At 39.3% G+C, this 18,286-nt stretch overlaps 2 protein-coding genes across 14 annotated transcripts in view; one reads left to right on the top strand and one right to left on the bottom strand.

Moving 5' to 3' along the window:
- unc-104 (kinesin family member unc-104) overlaps positions 1–4,550 on the top strand; it is a 100,680-nt gene extending 96,130 nt beyond the window's left edge. For 9 of the 13 annotated variants that reach the window (XM_074106064.1, XM_074106068.1, XM_074106063.1 and 6 more), the window contains one exon: positions 77–4,550. In XM_074106064.1, the coding sequence (XP_073962165.1) occupies positions 77–212 (136 nt within the window). In that variant the 3' untranslated portion in view covers positions 213–4,550. The remainder of the gene's footprint in view (positions 1–76) is intronic. The other 4 variants (XM_074106066.1, XM_074106065.1, XM_074106069.1 and 1 more) reach the window with 1 other exon arrangement.
- A 168-nt stretch (positions 4,551–4,718) lies between these two features.
- Positions 4,719–17,397, bottom strand: LOC141441201 (vacuolar protein sorting-associated protein 11 homolog). Its single transcript, XM_074105874.1, has 10 exons — positions 17,364–17,397; positions 15,058–15,358; positions 14,186–14,341; positions 12,756–12,928; positions 12,296–12,377; positions 11,600–11,815; positions 10,874–10,996; positions 8,477–8,546; positions 7,746–7,857; positions 4,719–7,141 (listed from the first exon to the last, which is right to left on the bottom strand). The coding sequence occupies exons 1-10, from the start codon at positions 17,395–17,397 to the stop codon at positions 6,762–6,764; spliced, it is 1,647 nt and encodes a 548-aa protein (XP_073961975.1). The 3' UTR covers positions 4,719–6,761.
- Between the last annotated feature and the right edge of the window lie 889 nt (positions 17,398–18,286).

The following is an 18,286-nucleotide window of genomic DNA, read 5'->3' as shown; positions in this document are numbered from 1 at the left end:
TAATAATTAACCGTGTCTCGACTAGCTTTAAACCTTTGAGCTTTGGCTCGAGCCATATCAATATACACGCGTAAAGTTGCGTGCGCGCAGGTCGCGGTCGGCGCGGCGCGGGGACAAGGCGGCGCCGCCGCCCGCATGAGACAGCCTCACGATGGAGTCTATACTCGTTTATTAAACGACTCGCCGAACAAACACGACCTACAACACACTAACGTGCGTCCTTTGCATTGAAACCGCTGGACTGTACTAGCACGTTGTCTCGCTGGCGTTTAGTACGTTTCTTTCATGTGAAAAAGGGACGCACAGAAGATAAGCGAGATTAGGCGTGCTACATGCCCAGGTTGAGAACTTTCTGTAACTTGGCATATTTAATCTCGCTTGCGGCTCGTGCGTTTCTTTCCTACTTGTCAAAAAGATGTTTTTAACGGAGAAGCGAGGCGTGTGCTAGTCCTGACTGATTTGAAAGAGGTCCGACTTCAAAAGTGGAGGCATAATCGCGACAGTCTTTTCTAACTTTAGTTAGATTCATTGAGACATACAAAAATCGACAAATTAATTTCGCTGCATGATATACGGTTTGTAGGAGATTTTTCAAACAAATTGTTTCGGTTTCAATAACTATAAACCAAAATTCTCATTTTTTGAAGTGGGTTAGTAAGAGGTAATTTATCGAATGTTTGATGTGATAGTTCATACAAACCAACATTTATGCAGCGTGATGTAATGTGAAACTAAACCATGCTAATTTCTGCACTAAGCAATTGAGTTTCTATGTCAATTTAAATATTACTTAAACGTTTAGTGTAAACGGCGTGGTAATTTATCAAAGATTAAAAGATTGAGATCCTGAAAAGTAAATGTCTTCCTCACTTGATAATATTAAATTGCTGCGAGGCCGTATCGCAGTAATAATCGAAGTTAATCGTTGCAGGGACTTTAAAAAAATTGCCAAAGTTACGGGAATATTTGTAACTGTTATAGCTGTGGCTGGTTTGGTGGCGGGCCAGGTCATAAATTTTATATGTAGCAGCGAACTAAGATTGGATTTGAGATCCCTTATTAAAATTGCTAGCATGTGATTATTTGCATTACAAGAAACAGCTACGCAATACCTCGTAAGAGGTTTACAGATAAACAAAAGAAGAATACTGTGGTCCATGGATCCATCTAATTTGGATGATCAACATCTTTTTTTTTTTCAAAGAATTTTGGGACCACACAAATGAACGTCGTTTTAAACTTACCATAGTAAGTACAGACTCGAATCAATTATTTTAGCATATCCCCAATTTATAAACAGTATTATAAAACAAATGCATTTAATGCTTATACGATTTATACGTAAATATACATATATGTTTATATGTGTTGGTTAGTTTACTTGTTACTAGCAAATATTTTAAATATTGACGAGTCAGAGGTGGGACCAAGCCGGTACACTGATGATCGGGTACGGGGTAGATACGAAATTTGACGAATTTTAACGAGCAGGAACAATAATTGTACAAGACTCTTTTGAGCCGTTTCAAATATGCAAAAGGATGCACGTTATTTACATTATGTTACATTTATATAAGTTAGTAACTTGATCTTTGTAATAGTTTCGGAGCACTGTTTACCGTATAGCTCGCAATAATGTATTCAGAGTATTACTTATTCCTATCTCGGCCATCGTGAATGTGTGATAGTTATTGTAATATCTGTAAACGTGAGGCAGGTATGCATGTGTGACAGTCGTAGAACTACAGGCGAATGAGGTGCTTACAACTCTTTATTGTATCGCTGAGCATTGCCATGTGTAGGCAACATAATCCACATGTCGTACGGAACCCAAAGTAATTAAAGCAATTATTGTCGGTATAAACGGTAATACTCTTTACTGGCTGTTGAAAAAGTTTATCGCAATGTGTCAGTTTAGAGCAGTGGTTCCCAACCCTTTTTTGAACAGGGGTCGTAGGTTAAAAAAGCGACTTTAATGTCGTTCGCTTTTCACCGGCACGCCGGTCAAACCCAGCGCTGCCGCGGCATGTCAGCACATTCGTTCAAGGTTAAAAATCTTTCGCCCTTATTTTAGCTCTAGCAGGTCATTGGTTGGGAACCACTGGTTTAGTGCGTCCGATTGTGCAAAAATCATTGTAGTTGACAAGGCGGTGTTGCGTTCTGTAAAGAAATGCCGCAGAATTTTCTAGATCGTAGGCAATTAATTTAACAACATTGTACCCTGTGTTGATATGTATGTGATTCCCCCATGTCTATGATCGCACAAATTCTACCGCACGTTTCTCGCAACGCCGCCGTTCTGTTCTGTTCAGTGCAAGTTAGATCTGATTGAATTGCGCACAAATTTAATAATGTACGTCGGCGATGTTTGATAGACTCCATTTTGTAACCTCTTCGGTTAAATGTAAGAATTTAAAATGAATGAATTGTGAAAAGACAAATTACTGAGAATACCTATATAGATTTTCTTCTAATGTTGGATACATTATGATGTAATTTACCTTGTATATACGTATGACCCGAACGGTAGAGTAAATATATTTTGAGGCTCAAATGGCCAATTCGAAGAAGAGGCGGTGTCCGTATGATGTCATACGTAACGTTTCGTTTCACATTTAGAATTGATTGTAAATACATAATTATAATTATTATAACATTGTAGTTAGTGTAGACTACGAGTTTTCAGAAATTATAAATCATTTTAAAATAGTACGCTACTTGTTTTGTAGTTGAATAATTTGTGTTATTTTTTGTTACACCTCGTATTGTTTTTGTATTAGGTTCCTATAGTGATAAAGATAAGTTTGAATGGAATGTATAAAGTAGCATAATGTAACACGACGGGAGTAGATGCCGATACTTGTCGAACCATTTATTTGTCGGTGGTCGTCGGAGCGTCGTCGACATTCGACCGGCTCTAGTCATGTGCTCTGTGTAGTACATTGTATGTGATAGAGTAGCTACAACACAGAGGCCGCGGGGCGCGGGGGGTTCGCTCCCCGACGCGGCTCTCGTCCAGATCTGAACAAGTCAACCAACATTCAAATTGAAAAACGCAATGTAGTAGTTAACATGTTTTTTTTCTATGGATGTCGTACATACTCACACATCAGCGTACACAGCGTTCGACCGCTCCATAGCTTCTCACTAATATTTATACAGGAACTATAGTGTAGTTAGATAATCGATGTGACAGTAGTTTTATATTGATGACATTTATTTTAATAACTTATTTCGATGTACCTATCTGACAGTCCAAGCAATGCTTACTCTCGTTACCGCTTCGATAAATGTTGAAAAATATATCTAATATCGTCACTATACTATCGCTTCTAGGTGACAGTTTTATATTACCATTAACTTCAACTCGGCAAAGTAAGCTTTCGTGACGTTTAGTCGTTGTAAATATTTCCTAGTTGATTTGGATTCCGCCGAGCCGGGCCGCCCCGCTCCGCTCGGCTACCACTAGAGAATACCCCGATAATAATTAATTTAGCATAGAGTATTTAGGTGTAAGATCAAAAAAGTATTATCCAACTCTAGACATGCTGTGTGTTATATTTCTTAAATTTAAAATTATTACAATTATCGTCGTCGAGACTAACATACTGTGCATCTGAAACATTCCGATCGAACCGCACAGTGTCAGAATATGAATATTTTTATTGATCTTGTATTTGACGACGTGCTTACCACTGAAAAAAAAAGCTATAGATAATTAATGATATGCAAGCGTCTTCAGATAGTCCCATATTCTTCACCGCGCTGTTTCCGTATGTTCTCGACGCAACGAAGGGAGAGATCTCGCGTCACGCGACGCTATATTATTGTTTACATACATTTCTTTTCTAGTCATTTTGTATAACATTCCAAAGTTTTTTACTATTTACTTTTCTCAAATAACTTAGTGATGTATTTTGCATAGCAAAATGATGTTTACGTAGTGGAATAGCGCAGGAGCGAAGTCACGGGTGTGCCGCGCTGCGGGTGCGAGTTGTGAACGGTTTATTTGGGAGTTTCGTTTGCAAAGCTTACTCTTTCGTTGTTATATTTTTGGAATTTGAATAAGTCTGTTTAAATTAGAGATGACAGCTGTCGCTGGATTATATATATTTTTATAGAGTATACTCTTTAAGCTATACTGCTATTTTTATAGGACTAGCTGTTGTTTTTCAGACTTATGTTCTCTGTTTTGGTAAGGTTACGTTTAGTTTAATTTAGGTAGTTGTTTGTTAGGGTGGGGCGCGTTCCGTTCGAGCTTGTGTTGTGTCCAGCGCGCCGGGGTGGTGTTGCGCGGGTCGCGGCCCCGCTGCGGCCCGCGGCGCGCCTCGGCGCGGCCGCTCTTTGTGATTACGATAGTGATTGTTGATTGTTGGCCGAGAATGATATTGAAAATTATATATTATATATAATTTATAAATTTCATTCAATTTATGAAAATAAGAACAATGTAATGATTGGTAATATTACTCATTGCTCTAAATGTACTATCAAAATATATTATACACAGTGTTAAAGGTCATAAATAAAATGCTTTGAAAATTTCCAAATCGTTGTTTCCTTTTCTTACCTCTCCACAATTTTAGATTTGAAATAATCTGACACAGATTATTATCAATAGAGACTATTCAACGTCACTGCATTGTTTACTTAAGTAGGTATGGGTCTCAAGATAAGTATGAATATATAGCACGTGGCAGTTTAATAAAAGATGAATGGTTGTTTAATATTTTTATTATCAGTACAACAGATAATTACGATTCAGTATACAAAAGGAATTGTTTCATGACAATATACATTTTATATCATAGTTATATGTACATTATAATAGGGTTTCTCTTACAATTTTATGGTAGAAAATATCAAAATAAAAATAATTGGCCCGATATAGGTATAATAAAGCACTGCATTAATTGGTGTAAGCCTACTAAATATAATATCTTTAAAATATATGGCTTAACTTTAAGCGTTTTCTAGGAATATTGAGAAAAATCTTTTCCTATCGATTAACCTCATGAACGTTATAAATTCAGGTCGATAGTACTAAAAACAAGAATGTATAGAGCTAGTCGTTTAAACAATTCGATGCCGGAGTCAGACAGTGACACGTCTAAACACAAAATGGAACGAAAGTGCCGAAATAATAATGAAGCAATCACTCTAGTGCACGTTCATTCGAGTATATTTATCTTGTCGATCACGCTCCAACTGTTTTCCTCTGTTGCAATGTCGTCACTACTGTAGCAGCCACACAGTGCCACTAGCATACGTGGAACCGTCAGCAGATATCTACGAGGGTGAACATCTAAAATAACATTACAAAGGCTCCTAGTCTCTCCACAAAGATCTTTTTCAAAGGCGAGTGCGTTCACGACGGTAAGGTGCTGATAAAGGCTGAATTTTGCCACCGGCGTGGAAGTTTCCAAATGGGATATTCAGAAATACGATAATAACCCTTAATAGGTTCGACAACCTTGTCAAGAAATTTGATTTTGGACCGTAAATGTTGCTAATTTGGATTGGCTTAGATTTTTCCATAATTTCGAAGACACGGTTAACGTGTTTTGTTTATCATCATGCAGTGGTAGCGATTCCTTACCGCATATGGATATTCCAACAGCACCGACGCAGTACCCCGCTTTCCCTGTTGCGACCGCGCGAGGGCAGCGAGCGACGCGCAAGAGGCCGTGCGGGGGCGCCACCATCGTAAACGCACTTACCCTTGAAAAAAAAATTTTCCAAAAGATCGATATTAGTCGGACCGTTCCTTACTTTATAATCGTGAGTTGAATCGTTGAATTCTGTATTTTTATAAATCATGTCTCACGAGGTATTATCGGTAGAAAATATCTATCACGCGTTCTGTTCTCTCTTTTGTCGCGCTGCGTTTGCTTTACTGGATTACTCTGAGTAGTTCCTTTCTTTTCACACTAATAACTTTAAGCTTTAAGCTTTTTTGTACTGCCAAAGGAACTACTGCAAATAAATCCGCTTCCCCGAGTCAGTCATTAAAGGAAATATTGAGCTACAAGCGAGCAAACGGAGCGCGTACTGGAGGCTGGAGCCTAATCTTTACATATGAATAAGGTAGCCACGATTCAAATAGTCGCTCGCTCTTTCAAATAAACCCACCACAAGACGTACTAATGAACAAACATCTCGTGCTAATTGTCCAAATAAACTGTAACAGAACAGCTAGCAGATTATTTCGCTATTACATACAATTGTGCCTAGTATTACCGAACTGATTTAACAGGCTACAATAAGAACAGTCGGTAATTCTATTTATATTGACTACAATCCTCATCGGATGGAGAAAATGAGCTAGTAGGCTAGCGAGGAAACTTAACGAAAGCCCAAAGCAATAGTCTGCCTCTATTTAGGAAGCGTCAACTTAAAACTGTCGTAGTATGCCACTACAGCTAAATAACAGTCGAGACAAATACAATCTACCCTGATCAACGCTATCTCAACTAAAAATAAAGCATTGAAACATTGCACAAATGCAGATAATTTCATTTTAAAAGGCACGAATTTATTGAACGCTCAACGACATTTAGCTAGTGAGCAGCAACCTTATAAAGTTCCCTTCACACATTCAATCCATTCCCGCATTTTAAGATGAATTTACCTAATGTCAACAATTTACATTTGAATACTTCATACGACTGGGCGAGGCTGCCTGCAACGTTTCCAGCTCGCAAATATCTTACTCACTGTAAACCCTCACTGAGATCTCACAATACTCGAACACGCCGGCTTCACGAGAACGGATTCAGATTCTTGTCATAGTCATCTTCACCGAAGGGATTAGTAGGATCATTGACCTCGTCTTCTGCAAAAGGATTTTTCGTGTCATCGTAAGTTTCTTCCTCGAATGGGTTTTTGCTGGCCCCGTTGCTTATGGCCGTTGATATTTTGGGTGAGTTGTTGAGAGGCTGGGGGTCGTTGGGGTTTCTTCGGGGGGGTACTGGGGAGGCGAGGGGGGAGGGGCGGTGGACGCGAGGCTCCAGTCGCGAGATGTTGGCTTCGAGGCTGGAACTGTATTGTTGCTGTTCGAGCAGCCGCATGCGGCCTTCGGGGACGGGGATCACTGTGGTGCCCTTGGGGGCCATCTGCTTCGTGGCGTTGGGAACGAAAACTGAAATAAACAAAGTCAGTTAATTCAAGTTTTGTAATAAAGTTGAAGGACGATGATCCTACTTTCCACAGAAATTTAAATTAATAAGAAAAAGAAAGGCGGAAAAAATATTTTTCTAAGAAATCGCTTCCTCACAAAAAATATATGAAACTAGCCGCTACCCGCGACTCCGTCCACGCAGAATTCGTTTTTGGCTATCCCGCGGGAACTATGCAATTTTCCAGGATAAAAACTATTCTATGTCGTTCTCCGGGACTCACTATCTGCATACCGAATATACTTAAAATCGGTTCAGTGGTTTAGACGTGATGAAGTAACAAACAAACAGACTTACAAACTTTCGCATTTATAATATTAGTGGGATAATCCAACTGAAGGACTAGATGGATTGGTTTTTTGGAATCTTTTTGTATTTTTTATTTCAATTCCAAATTTTTACTTTTACGGTCATCCCGTAAAACCTAAATTGAAAATACAAACTGAAATATAGATGCACAGAAAAACCAGAAAAATAAGACCAGCACCGTGAATCGAACCCAGACCCCAGACTAGATGAGGGGGGACTAGATGGAATTACATTTTTTTACCCAGGTAACGCAATTACCTTGCTTGCTCTGTCCCTCCTGTAGACGCAGCTTGGCCTCCGCGCCGGGCCCGTACGTGGGCTGCGCGGGCGCGGGCGGCGCTGGCTGAGGCGGCGGCGGCGCTGGCGCATCCTAACAATAAAAAACAGTATACGAGTATTTAGAAACTTTTAACTCTCAACTCTTCAGACGTTTAGTTTCTTTGCTGTTTTTTTCAAATGAATGTTTTATCTACTTCGAGTGCGGATTTAGTTGTGGTTCATGTATAGAGCTACAATGGCAATAATATCGTCAATACTTAAAAAAAAACTCGTATCTCAAAATGGATAACTTTTCTGAGTGCACCTTATGACCATTGGGTCAAGGTTCAATTTTGTTGACGTATTGATTTGAGATACAAGATTTTTTCAAAGTAGTGACGATATATATAAAGCAGTAGCAGGACTATTTTAGAATTTGTGATTATATTAGACCTTAATAGGCTTAGGTAGAGTTCCAAAGTTCCTATTAATAATCTGCCTGATATGAAAAAAAAAAACTATTTAAAAGGAATGTTTCGCGATTTTACAACAAATAACAACTGAAACAATATAACACAAAAATCTCTATTCATATGGGCGTTACCAAAAAAACCTACTATTATTCATGATCTGTATAAGCTTTGCTTATTTTTGTCCCATATTTATTTATATTTATAGTTAAGCTTTGTCACTATATACTATAAAACAGTTATTATAAAACAGTTATTAACCTGAGCATCTGTGATGACAGTTAGCTTGTTGAATAGCCCGCGCCCGTAGTATTCCGACACCGCCGCATAGCTGAAACGTCATCGTAACAATTAAATACAAGAACGACAAAAAAACAAAAACTATAATCAATTCTGTACAAGTCGCAATGAACGTTAAAGGAAGAGAGTTAAGAGTTAAGAAAAACTCTAACTCTCTTCCTCTTCTTTTGGACGTAGTCAGATCACTCGGTACGCTTTCATTACTAACATATGTTTGTATGACACAGAGTCGAAATTAAATTAATTTGAGACCTCATATATATTACAAACAAAACAGACAGCCGGACGAAGTTATTGAGTTAATGTAGAATACTTTTGCACCAGCACTACTAAGCTACTTTTATTTCAGAAACAAACAAAAAAACTGTGCGTACGCGAGGATAGGCGCGGGAAAGATCAAACGTTTACGGCGATCCTTGCAAAACACAAGTATGTACATTTAAAATTTTCCAATAAAATTGTACAGTCAAACAGAAAAACATTAGAAAATTAAAAGTAACGAAGCAATTTTCCGGATTTAGCATGTTCTTCGAAATAACCATAAGGTAAAATCAATACCAATTAAATTGACGTAAATTTTTCATTAACATACAATAAAATGACAAAACAAATACCTCTCATCAACGGCATTCGATAGGCACCATGAGAACGGCGGGATACGCGAAATCATACCGAATCGAACACTAAACAACACTAAGTCACCCGATATCAACGGCGATTATTATTTTAATGGCGGCTTACGTACCGTGAAGATAACGCGTAATCCACGTGGTTCGATCACTGGAGCAACGGTAATGCGTGTGGCTGTCTAAATATTGAACTGTATTAATGAGGTAGTAAGAGTGATAAGAAATGCATTCTTAAAATTAAATGCACGCGAGTTGATGCTAGGCGAATGAGTTTAGGTTGATTCAAACTGTTATTTTTAAAGAATAATCAACGTGTAACACAATTTACGAGTATAAGAGATTTATTATAACTTTAAAATGGATGTTTAGTAATAAGAAATAAACAATAATCGTAAATATATAATATAATAAAAAAGGCAGCGTCGAATAAAACTATGTAATAGTACATTGTGTCTTAAGGGCGGTAAATAAGGAATTACGAACGAGAGTATATTAGAAGCCCGAAGTCGAAGACTGAGGGGCTTTAATGAGTCGATGTTCGTAATTCTAGTACCGCCCGTGCGACATACCTACAATGTTTTTCATCACCTTTGCGAGTGAAATTGTATATTTGTAAAAGAAAAACTAATATTTATTCAAATTTTGCCGATACCGCTGACTGCGCTCTTGCAAACCCCCTCCGCAGCATGTGCCCGACGTGCGCGCGCCGCGCTCCTGCACGCCATGCAGTATCACACTCATTTACCGACCTTGGGCTTCATGACAACAAAATTAGTACGGGCAATGACTCATTTACCGACCACGGGTTTCATGACAAGCACATTAAGGTCGAGGGTTTTAATGGGGGGGTTGCAACCAAGGCAGCCTGCATGTTACGACACTGTTTACGAGCAAGTGTAATGAAAAAATATTTTTTAGCTACGTGTGTTAATGTTATTTAGTGACAATCGATTTTTTATTGTTTAAAAAATCTTATAAATAAGATGTGTTAATTAAAAAATAATACTGACAATGACATCATCCTGTGGTGCTTTGGGAATCTATATTAAATTTTGAAAACGTTGTAAAAGTATTTCTTTTTTATACGACAGTACCATGTAAATAAACATGTTAGCTAATCAGCTAATATAATCATACTGTCAAAAGTTAAATTAAGTATACTGTCCAAGCATTTCCATCCAGAGATACATAATTTGAAGGGAAATACCAACGTATAGCGATGTTTACAACAGTTGGTTGCAGCTGTGACAACATACAGTAGGTTGTTTGATGTATTTCTGTTATAGTGCGTAAGTTGTTAGAGGACACCATTAAGATGAGTAAAATTAGGACCATTTTGTGTGAAATGATTTCTAAAATACAGAATGTTCATGCCAAGAGTTTTTTATTTTTTTGTGGTACGGATCTCATTAAAAATTAGTGCGTCTTCCGGCTGAAGAAGCTGATGATGATGACTACCTAGTAGATATATATGTATATTCACGAACAGGGATTGTCGAGCCACTTGCCACTGTTTGAAATTTGGCCGTGTAATGCTATTCTGGTATATTAATGACACATTTTACTTCTAATATGTATAACTCGGCTAAATCATGTACAGTGGCGAGTGGCTCAATAATTTCGGTTCGCAATGGTATCGTCAACGTCATGTTTGAAAAGCCATACGAAATTGTCCATACGAAAGCGACAAGGTACAAAATCACTTATTTATGACGTTGACTGTACTTACGGGTCGTGCTGCTGGTGCAGCCGCGCGTGCAGACTGTCGGCGGCGGGCGGCGGCGGCTCGCGGCGCGCGCGCGTCCCGCACGCCGGGCACTCGCGCTCCGACTCCGAGTAGCTTTGGAAACAGCTGCAACAGGGGGTTAGCTCAAGTTGTCGCCAGCGAATATGGTGGAGTAACTGTCATACATATGCGGAGCGAGCACCGGTGATGTTAAAACACGAGCGGAGTGAGGGTTTCATAGGCCGGCCAGAGATGTGAATTTCCTTCTAGATCAACACCGAATCAACTTGAAATAATGTACCAGTTTATTTACAATTAATTCAAATCGAAAGTCCAAATTGAAATGGTGCATTATTTTGAGTCGACTGTAGATCTGGGCGTGGGAGGGAGTTGTTCATAGATACGGTATTTGAGTATTTTTAAATATTTTATAAATTAAAGCTTGACAATGCATGTTATCGAACAGAAAAACAATTTTTAAACTATTCGTACATTACACATAACAGTGATTAGAGAAAGGACATACTTGCTGCATAGAGAAAAGCGTTTTAGAAAGAAACAGATATATAGAATTTTCAATAACCACTATAATTCCAATTTGCAACCGAATTAATTTTCTCTTCGCTAAACATTGTCTGTATATTTATATTTTCATGCTAATAAACAGTATATGACTAATTCAGGAGTTGCAAAATACCGTATTCTCGGCGAATAGACTACGCAACTTACTGCTGGTGGAAGGAATGCTGGCACAGAAAGTGCACGCTTGGCAGTTCCAGCGGCCTGTTGCACGCTGCACACTTAGAGCTCTGGAACGTCACTGGCTCGTGTTGCAGTGTGTGTATGTGCGTCTTCATTTTTCCACTCTCCGCCTTGTACTTGGCGGCCAGCTCTTGCTCTCGCGTGATGACGTCGCTTTCGGATTTCAGTACGTCTGTTAGGTACCTGAAATTTGAGGATGTTAGATTGGGGAAAAGAGTGCTGAAGGCTAACTTTGAACTAAGAACAATTACTTTGCTCATCCGCGACCTTAGTTCATTGATATGGACCTCCACAAAGTAACCCCTGATTCAAAAAAATATTTATGTTAACTTGTTTGCGTCTGCAGCTTCGCCTTCGTTACATCGTTTTTTATATCGTGGGAAATTCGGGAAATCCATCCTAATAATAATAAGATTAACAAGGGCTGCTGTAAAAATGCAGAAAGAAAAAAAAAGTTTTTCAAGTTAGTGCAACAGTGTGAAACGTCCTTTGAGAGAGTAATGATTGAGTATAACTTGATAAGCTAGATAAAAACAAGGCTGTGTTATTTCAATCAAAAAATATCAAATTGTGTTTTGTTATTTATTCTCACTCATACGAGGTAAGACTTGGTTAGAGTAGAAGAAATGTCTGGATGGGGTTATTCAACATAAAATAACTTACTTGCGGACATCTCCAAGAGTGTACGAAGATATACTGGCGAGGCAATCAACGACTAGAATAGGAGATAGAAGTTTTTCGGTCGCTGAAAGATAAATAATACATTTTTATTTTCTAAAATAACAACTTATTTGTAAGGAAACTCCGGATCAACTCTGCACGACGCAGAGCTCGGTCGGCTATGTCTTACTGTTTTACTTGTCGTTGTTATGTAAAATGCACATTGTGTCTTTTAAATATTATACTTTTCGTTTATTCTGGCATTACAGATTATGTCAACCGCTTATTTTGTTCTTAGAAAATATGTAGTTTATTGTCATGCAAATCATAACTCACCCCGAGCCACAGCCGCGGGGCGAGGGCGCCGCGTCGCCGGCATACGTCCAACGCCGCTTCTGCTTCGCCGGCGCGCATGTGTAACGCTACTTGAGCGCGCCATGTACAACAAACACTAATAACTCACCGATGACACTAAGCAGCTCTGGTAGATGCTCGGTAGCGGGCGGGTTGTTCGGGGAGCGCCACCACAGCACGTCCAGCCACAGCCGCGGGGCGAGGGCGCCGCGTCGCCGGCACACGTCCAACGCCGCTTCTGCTTCGCCGGCGCGCATGTGTAACGCTACTTGAGCACGCCATCTATAACGAACACTTGAAAATGCTGTGCGAGCTATGATGTTGGGCGTGGGAGACAAGTAATACCAAGGAATTCAGAGCAGATACAGATACGCATCTGCAATACCCCTGGTGTTGCAGATGTTGATGGGCGGTGGTGATCTCTTACCATCAGGAGACCCACTTGCTCGTTTGTCATCCAGTCGAATAAAAAAAAATACTGTCGTTATTCAAAAGAGTAAACACTATATGGAAAAGAATAAAGACAGTATTTAGTCAGAATTCCTAAGATCCATCTTAAGATTATTTTAATCTTAGAATGATTGTACATACTGGGAAAGTGTATGCGTCCATCAGTTCTCACTACATGCAATCAGTACCGAAACACAAAATATAGCATTAATTTCTAAAATCTATCCTTACTACGTATGTACGTATATCGATCTAGATATCGACTTAAGGCTCAGTTTCATTGGTCGATAACTCGGTCGATATACAGCGTGTGGTGATTCTCCGCCCGAAAACACGAACGCAGGCCCTATAACATGTGTTATGGAAATACTCCTTACCCCGCATGCGGGCTCTACCGACCAATGAAAACCGTTCCCCGATTTTTTTTATACGACTGGATGGAAAACGAGCAACTGGGTCTCCTGATGGTAAGAGATCGCCACCGCCCATAGACACCTGCAACACCAGGTTGATTGCAGATGCGCTGCCAACTTAGAGGCCGAAGATGGGATACCTCAAGTAATTTCACCGGCTGTCTTACTCTCCACGCTGAAACACAATAGTGCAAGCACTGCTGCTTCACGGCAGGATTAGCGAGCAAGATGGTGGTAGCAATCCGGGCGAACCTTGCACAAGGTGCAAATGCGATACTACTACATGAAAAATAAACAAATTACAACGCTGCACCACTTTGCATTTAAGAAAAGTAAATGATCCAATGAAACAGTACTACAGGTACCTAGGCATGCGTAAATATCCGCACCCGCCCTATCGACCAATGAAATCTCAGTTTCGTTGGTCGATAGGACCCTAATGCAGGGTCCGGGAGATTTACATAACGTATGCCATAGGGTTTGCATCGGGTTTTACTAGTCGCTATTCCGCCTGCGGGGAGCAACCGCACGCTTTATGTCGACCGAGTCATCGACTTATAAGTTTTATTAGTCGTTATATCGCCTGCGGGAAGACACCGTACGTTGTATATCAACCGAGTTATTGACCTATGAAACTGAGCTTTAAGTGATCACGATAGTATCAGTTCCCACTCACAGCTTATTCTCTTCGTACAGATGCAGGATGCCGGCGCGGAAGCCCAGCATCTGGCAGATGACGAGGGTCTGGTCTTTGTCGTAGTTGGCCGTAGGGTCACGCAACACCTTCATTATCTTCTCTTCGTACTCCGCTTTCTTGTCGGGAGACTTCGCCCTGGGGGAGGGGAATCGAGTTAAATATTGATAATATTAGTATTTTCTTTCTAGTGCATTGGCGATTGGAACGCTTCACCTTTGAATTTTTTAAAGAAAGTTTTACTGTAGGGTAGTTACACAAATCAATTTACTACACGTACATACAACGGTGAAAAAAAAATACGGGCCACGGAGTGAAACTACCTTAAGCTAAGTTAAGACTTGCAAGAAAAATCGTGCAAGTTGCATTACATTACGACGCCGTTAAGCCAACGAGTTTGTATTGAAAATACAAACTGAAATATAGATGCACAGAAAAACCAGAAAAATAAGACCATCGAGGAATCGAACCCAGGTCCTCGGTATTCCGTACCGCGTGCTATACCGCTACACCACTGATGGTAACGGCACCGACACGAATTTCCCCTATGCACCTCATATCTCAGCTTGTTTGTTTCTTATAATGAGAGTTTGTAGTGGTCAACCGAACGCCGCAATGTAATGCAACTTGCACTATTTTTCTTGCCAGTCTAAACTCGGCTTTAAATCCTTTAACTAGCTCATTTTACGTAAAGGAAACAATCCTATTTTGATATACAAACTAAGCTCCGCTGAGCTGTTTCCACTAGAGCTGCGCTAAGCGAGGTTAAGCGAATGAAGCGTTTCTACATATAGCTTCATAACAAACACATTCCTCGCAAATCTATGATCAGAACGCAGCCTAAACCAACTCACCACACATGTATATAATGCTCTATAAGCGCGTTATACACGAGCTTCGAACACTGCACGTCGGCCGCGGTCATATGTTCAAGGAACTCTATAAGTTGCTCAGAGTTGCTGAGGAACATGTGTATGTAATCGTCGGGATCTGCCCGGTCCGGTTCCCGGTAGCCGCCGGAAAGGGACGCCTCGTCGACCAGCGGTTTGCTCCGGGGCTTGTAGTCCGTGCATAATGCTGTGGAAAGACCATCATCATCATCATCATACCACCAAAACCAGAACCGGAAGCTAAGGATCACGGCAACCAACAATGCTGTAATCGCAAATACACATTTAAATAACTTAATAAAATATATATATTAAAAAGAATAACCTAAAAATCCCCTTCCATGTTGTAATAGGGAATATTCCGCGAAACTCTGCGCAGGGGGCGACATTAGCACAAACCGTCATGACAACGTCAGTTCTCTTTAAAGTTTGTGGCCGTGACGGATCATGAAAACTTTAATATTCATTAGTAACAAAATAACATGATATTTACATGGATAGTAGTGACAGAGGTATTTTTCTAAAAATGTTATTGAAATAATATCATAAAATATTATGGCATCCTATGGACATTGTGTGTTAAGACATTAAAAAATCTGTTTACTGTTTGTGCTAGTGCTGCATTCTGACGGCAGAACGTTGCAGTAATACTCCCTATTTGTTGTAGTAATTAGTTTTTAATTCATAATTTTTATTTGACTTCATTTTTATTTTAGAATTATGCGTGTACTCTGTACCGAATGTGTGTAAATTAAACTTTATTATTATAACCGGTAGATGCAAGTGGCGAGTTGTCGTTCATTGTGGCGTTCTAAGGGGAAGCCTTTGTTCAGCAGTGGACGTCTTCCGGCTGATGATGATGATGATGAATATATGAATATACTGCTGGGCACAAAACTCTTCTCAAATCTTCTTCTTGGCTTGGGCCATCGTACCCACCCGAGCCCAGTGCGGATTTGGAAACTTCATACACACCATTGATTTGCTTCGTAGGTCTGAGCAGGTTTCCTCACGATGTATTTCTTCGCCGTAAAGCTCGTGGTAAATTTGAAATATAATTTCGATCATTACTTTTCAAAAACTCAGAGGTGCGAGTCCTGATTGAATCCCACGTCAAGATTTGAAATTTTGAGGATTTTACAAGGAAGATTATGCGTAAAAATCAATCCTACTTTATGCTTCTCTGTCTATCGCATAACTTGTATCCATTTAAAACTCTAATACACGCGTTTTTCCCAAAAATACGATAAGATCAAGCTAGATCTATTGTTGGCTCCACAAATCCCCACCACAAAACAGATAGTTCAGAGTTCAATTTTCTGTATGTACTTCGCTTTTCATACCTACGGCAGTCGCTCTATGGTTGTCAAGTATATATGGCTTATGTACCAAAACTATCGGGGTAGTGGCACTCGTTGTATGATTTATTGTTGAGAATAAAACGGGAAAAAAATGGAAATTAAATTAATAACTAAAATATTTTAATTTTAATGTCATTGTTATACCATAAATTTGTCACAGAAATATCTTTCGACGATTTCGATACTGGCGAAATTCACGATTATTTAATTTAACAACCGTCCACTGAACAGTTATAATAACTTTTTTTTTGTTGCTCCATTATTGCACAAAAACGTGTTTCAAAGCGGATGGCACTCGCGCTCGCACTGGTCCCAACCGGTCCGAGGTAACGTGTCCGTGAGCAATGTCTATGTGTGCGTTGCTTGAGCGCACTTGTATGGAGATTGATTTCTGAACTATCTGTGTTTTGTGTCCCCACAAACAAATTGGATCGATAGCGACGTTTTAGAGATCCGGTATAATAATATGTATACGAGATTAGTTCATTTTAGATAAATTAATTCTGACGTCAGCGGGGAATTTACCGGGAGGTAATTCATTCAAAATACACCTTTACCTATTAATAATTCTAAACCCTACGCATTGAAATTTCCACTCATTGAGCAAATCACATATGACTGGGAAGGACGTCACCTCTAAACTTAACTAACATTATATAAATGAAAACGGCGCTCTCCGTCTGTTTTGTACTGTCGAGGACAAATATATCTTACCTTGTCGCTGTCACTTCGTGTTTGAACTTTTGTATAAAATTGTCAGATGGCATACAGTGACAAGGTACTAAAGTGTATAGATATCTTTGACATCGACTGTACCTATTTGTTTTAGAACTAAGGAGGTTGAATATAAGCCAGTAGAAATAGTTTGGAAACCTAATAAGGAAATCTTGGAAGCTAAATTTGACCCACTTGCCAGCGGTTCAATTGACTTGAACTTTGACATACTTATGTAAATTTGGGACAATACAATAATCTGCTAGTGACATCATGGTGGTCATGACAGGATCGTCTCCGCAGTAGGGAAATCTTCATGGTAATAGTAGTACAGACTGAAACTTGGTACGGATATGCAGTTTAATGATAATGCAAGTAAAGTTTTGATTAATTCGAGTTAACACTTGACAGATGGGCGTGCCTTCAGTCAATTTTCTACTTTGACGTCATACAAATAAAGCCATTTTTAGTATACCGCTACCCACGTAAAGTTTACAGTTATGTAAATTCTATTTTATTTGTATGACGTCAAAGTTGAAAATTGACTGAAGGCACGCCATCTGTCAAGTGTTAACTCAAGTAATCGTACTGTACAGACAACAAGTACAGTACAGTTGCAAAAAAAAAAAAGCTTGATTTAAAAATGTTTTTTTTAACAGAACTTATTTTACTTCATTGTATTTGTTACCCACTAATATTAATAAAACGAAACTTTGTGTTTGTGTGTTTGTTAGTTCTTCACGCAACTGCTGGATGAATTTGGATATTTGTATGTAGATAGTCAGACGTAGGATTAACATAAATTCGGCGCGGGTGTTTATGCATCGTTTAATGAAGACCTCGTGGCTCGTAATGAATTACCTCGTGGTAATTTCTTTTTCCCATTGGAATTCAGTAAAAACTCGGAATTTCATCAAGTACTAGATCTAATTTGATTGCTCGTGCGAACCCGCGAGCAAAGGCTGGTAACTCATACATATATTCGCACATACAGAATATTTAATAATTCCTACGTATTCTACTGAGCGAACCCAACCCAAAGACTATGAATATTCATGAGCCCACCCTATAAAACATCAGAGCAATCGCTATTCAGCCTCATTACCAACACAACAATT

This window comes from Choristoneura fumiferana, chromosome 23, assembly GCF_025370935.1.
Source record: "Choristoneura fumiferana chromosome 23, NRCan_CFum_1, whole genome shotgun sequence".
Lineage (NCBI taxonomy): Eukaryota > Metazoa > Arthropoda > Insecta > Lepidoptera > Tortricidae > Choristoneura > Choristoneura fumiferana.
The sequence above is the reverse complement of the archived record's forward strand: the minus strand, read 5'-3'. Positions and strand labels throughout refer to the sequence as shown.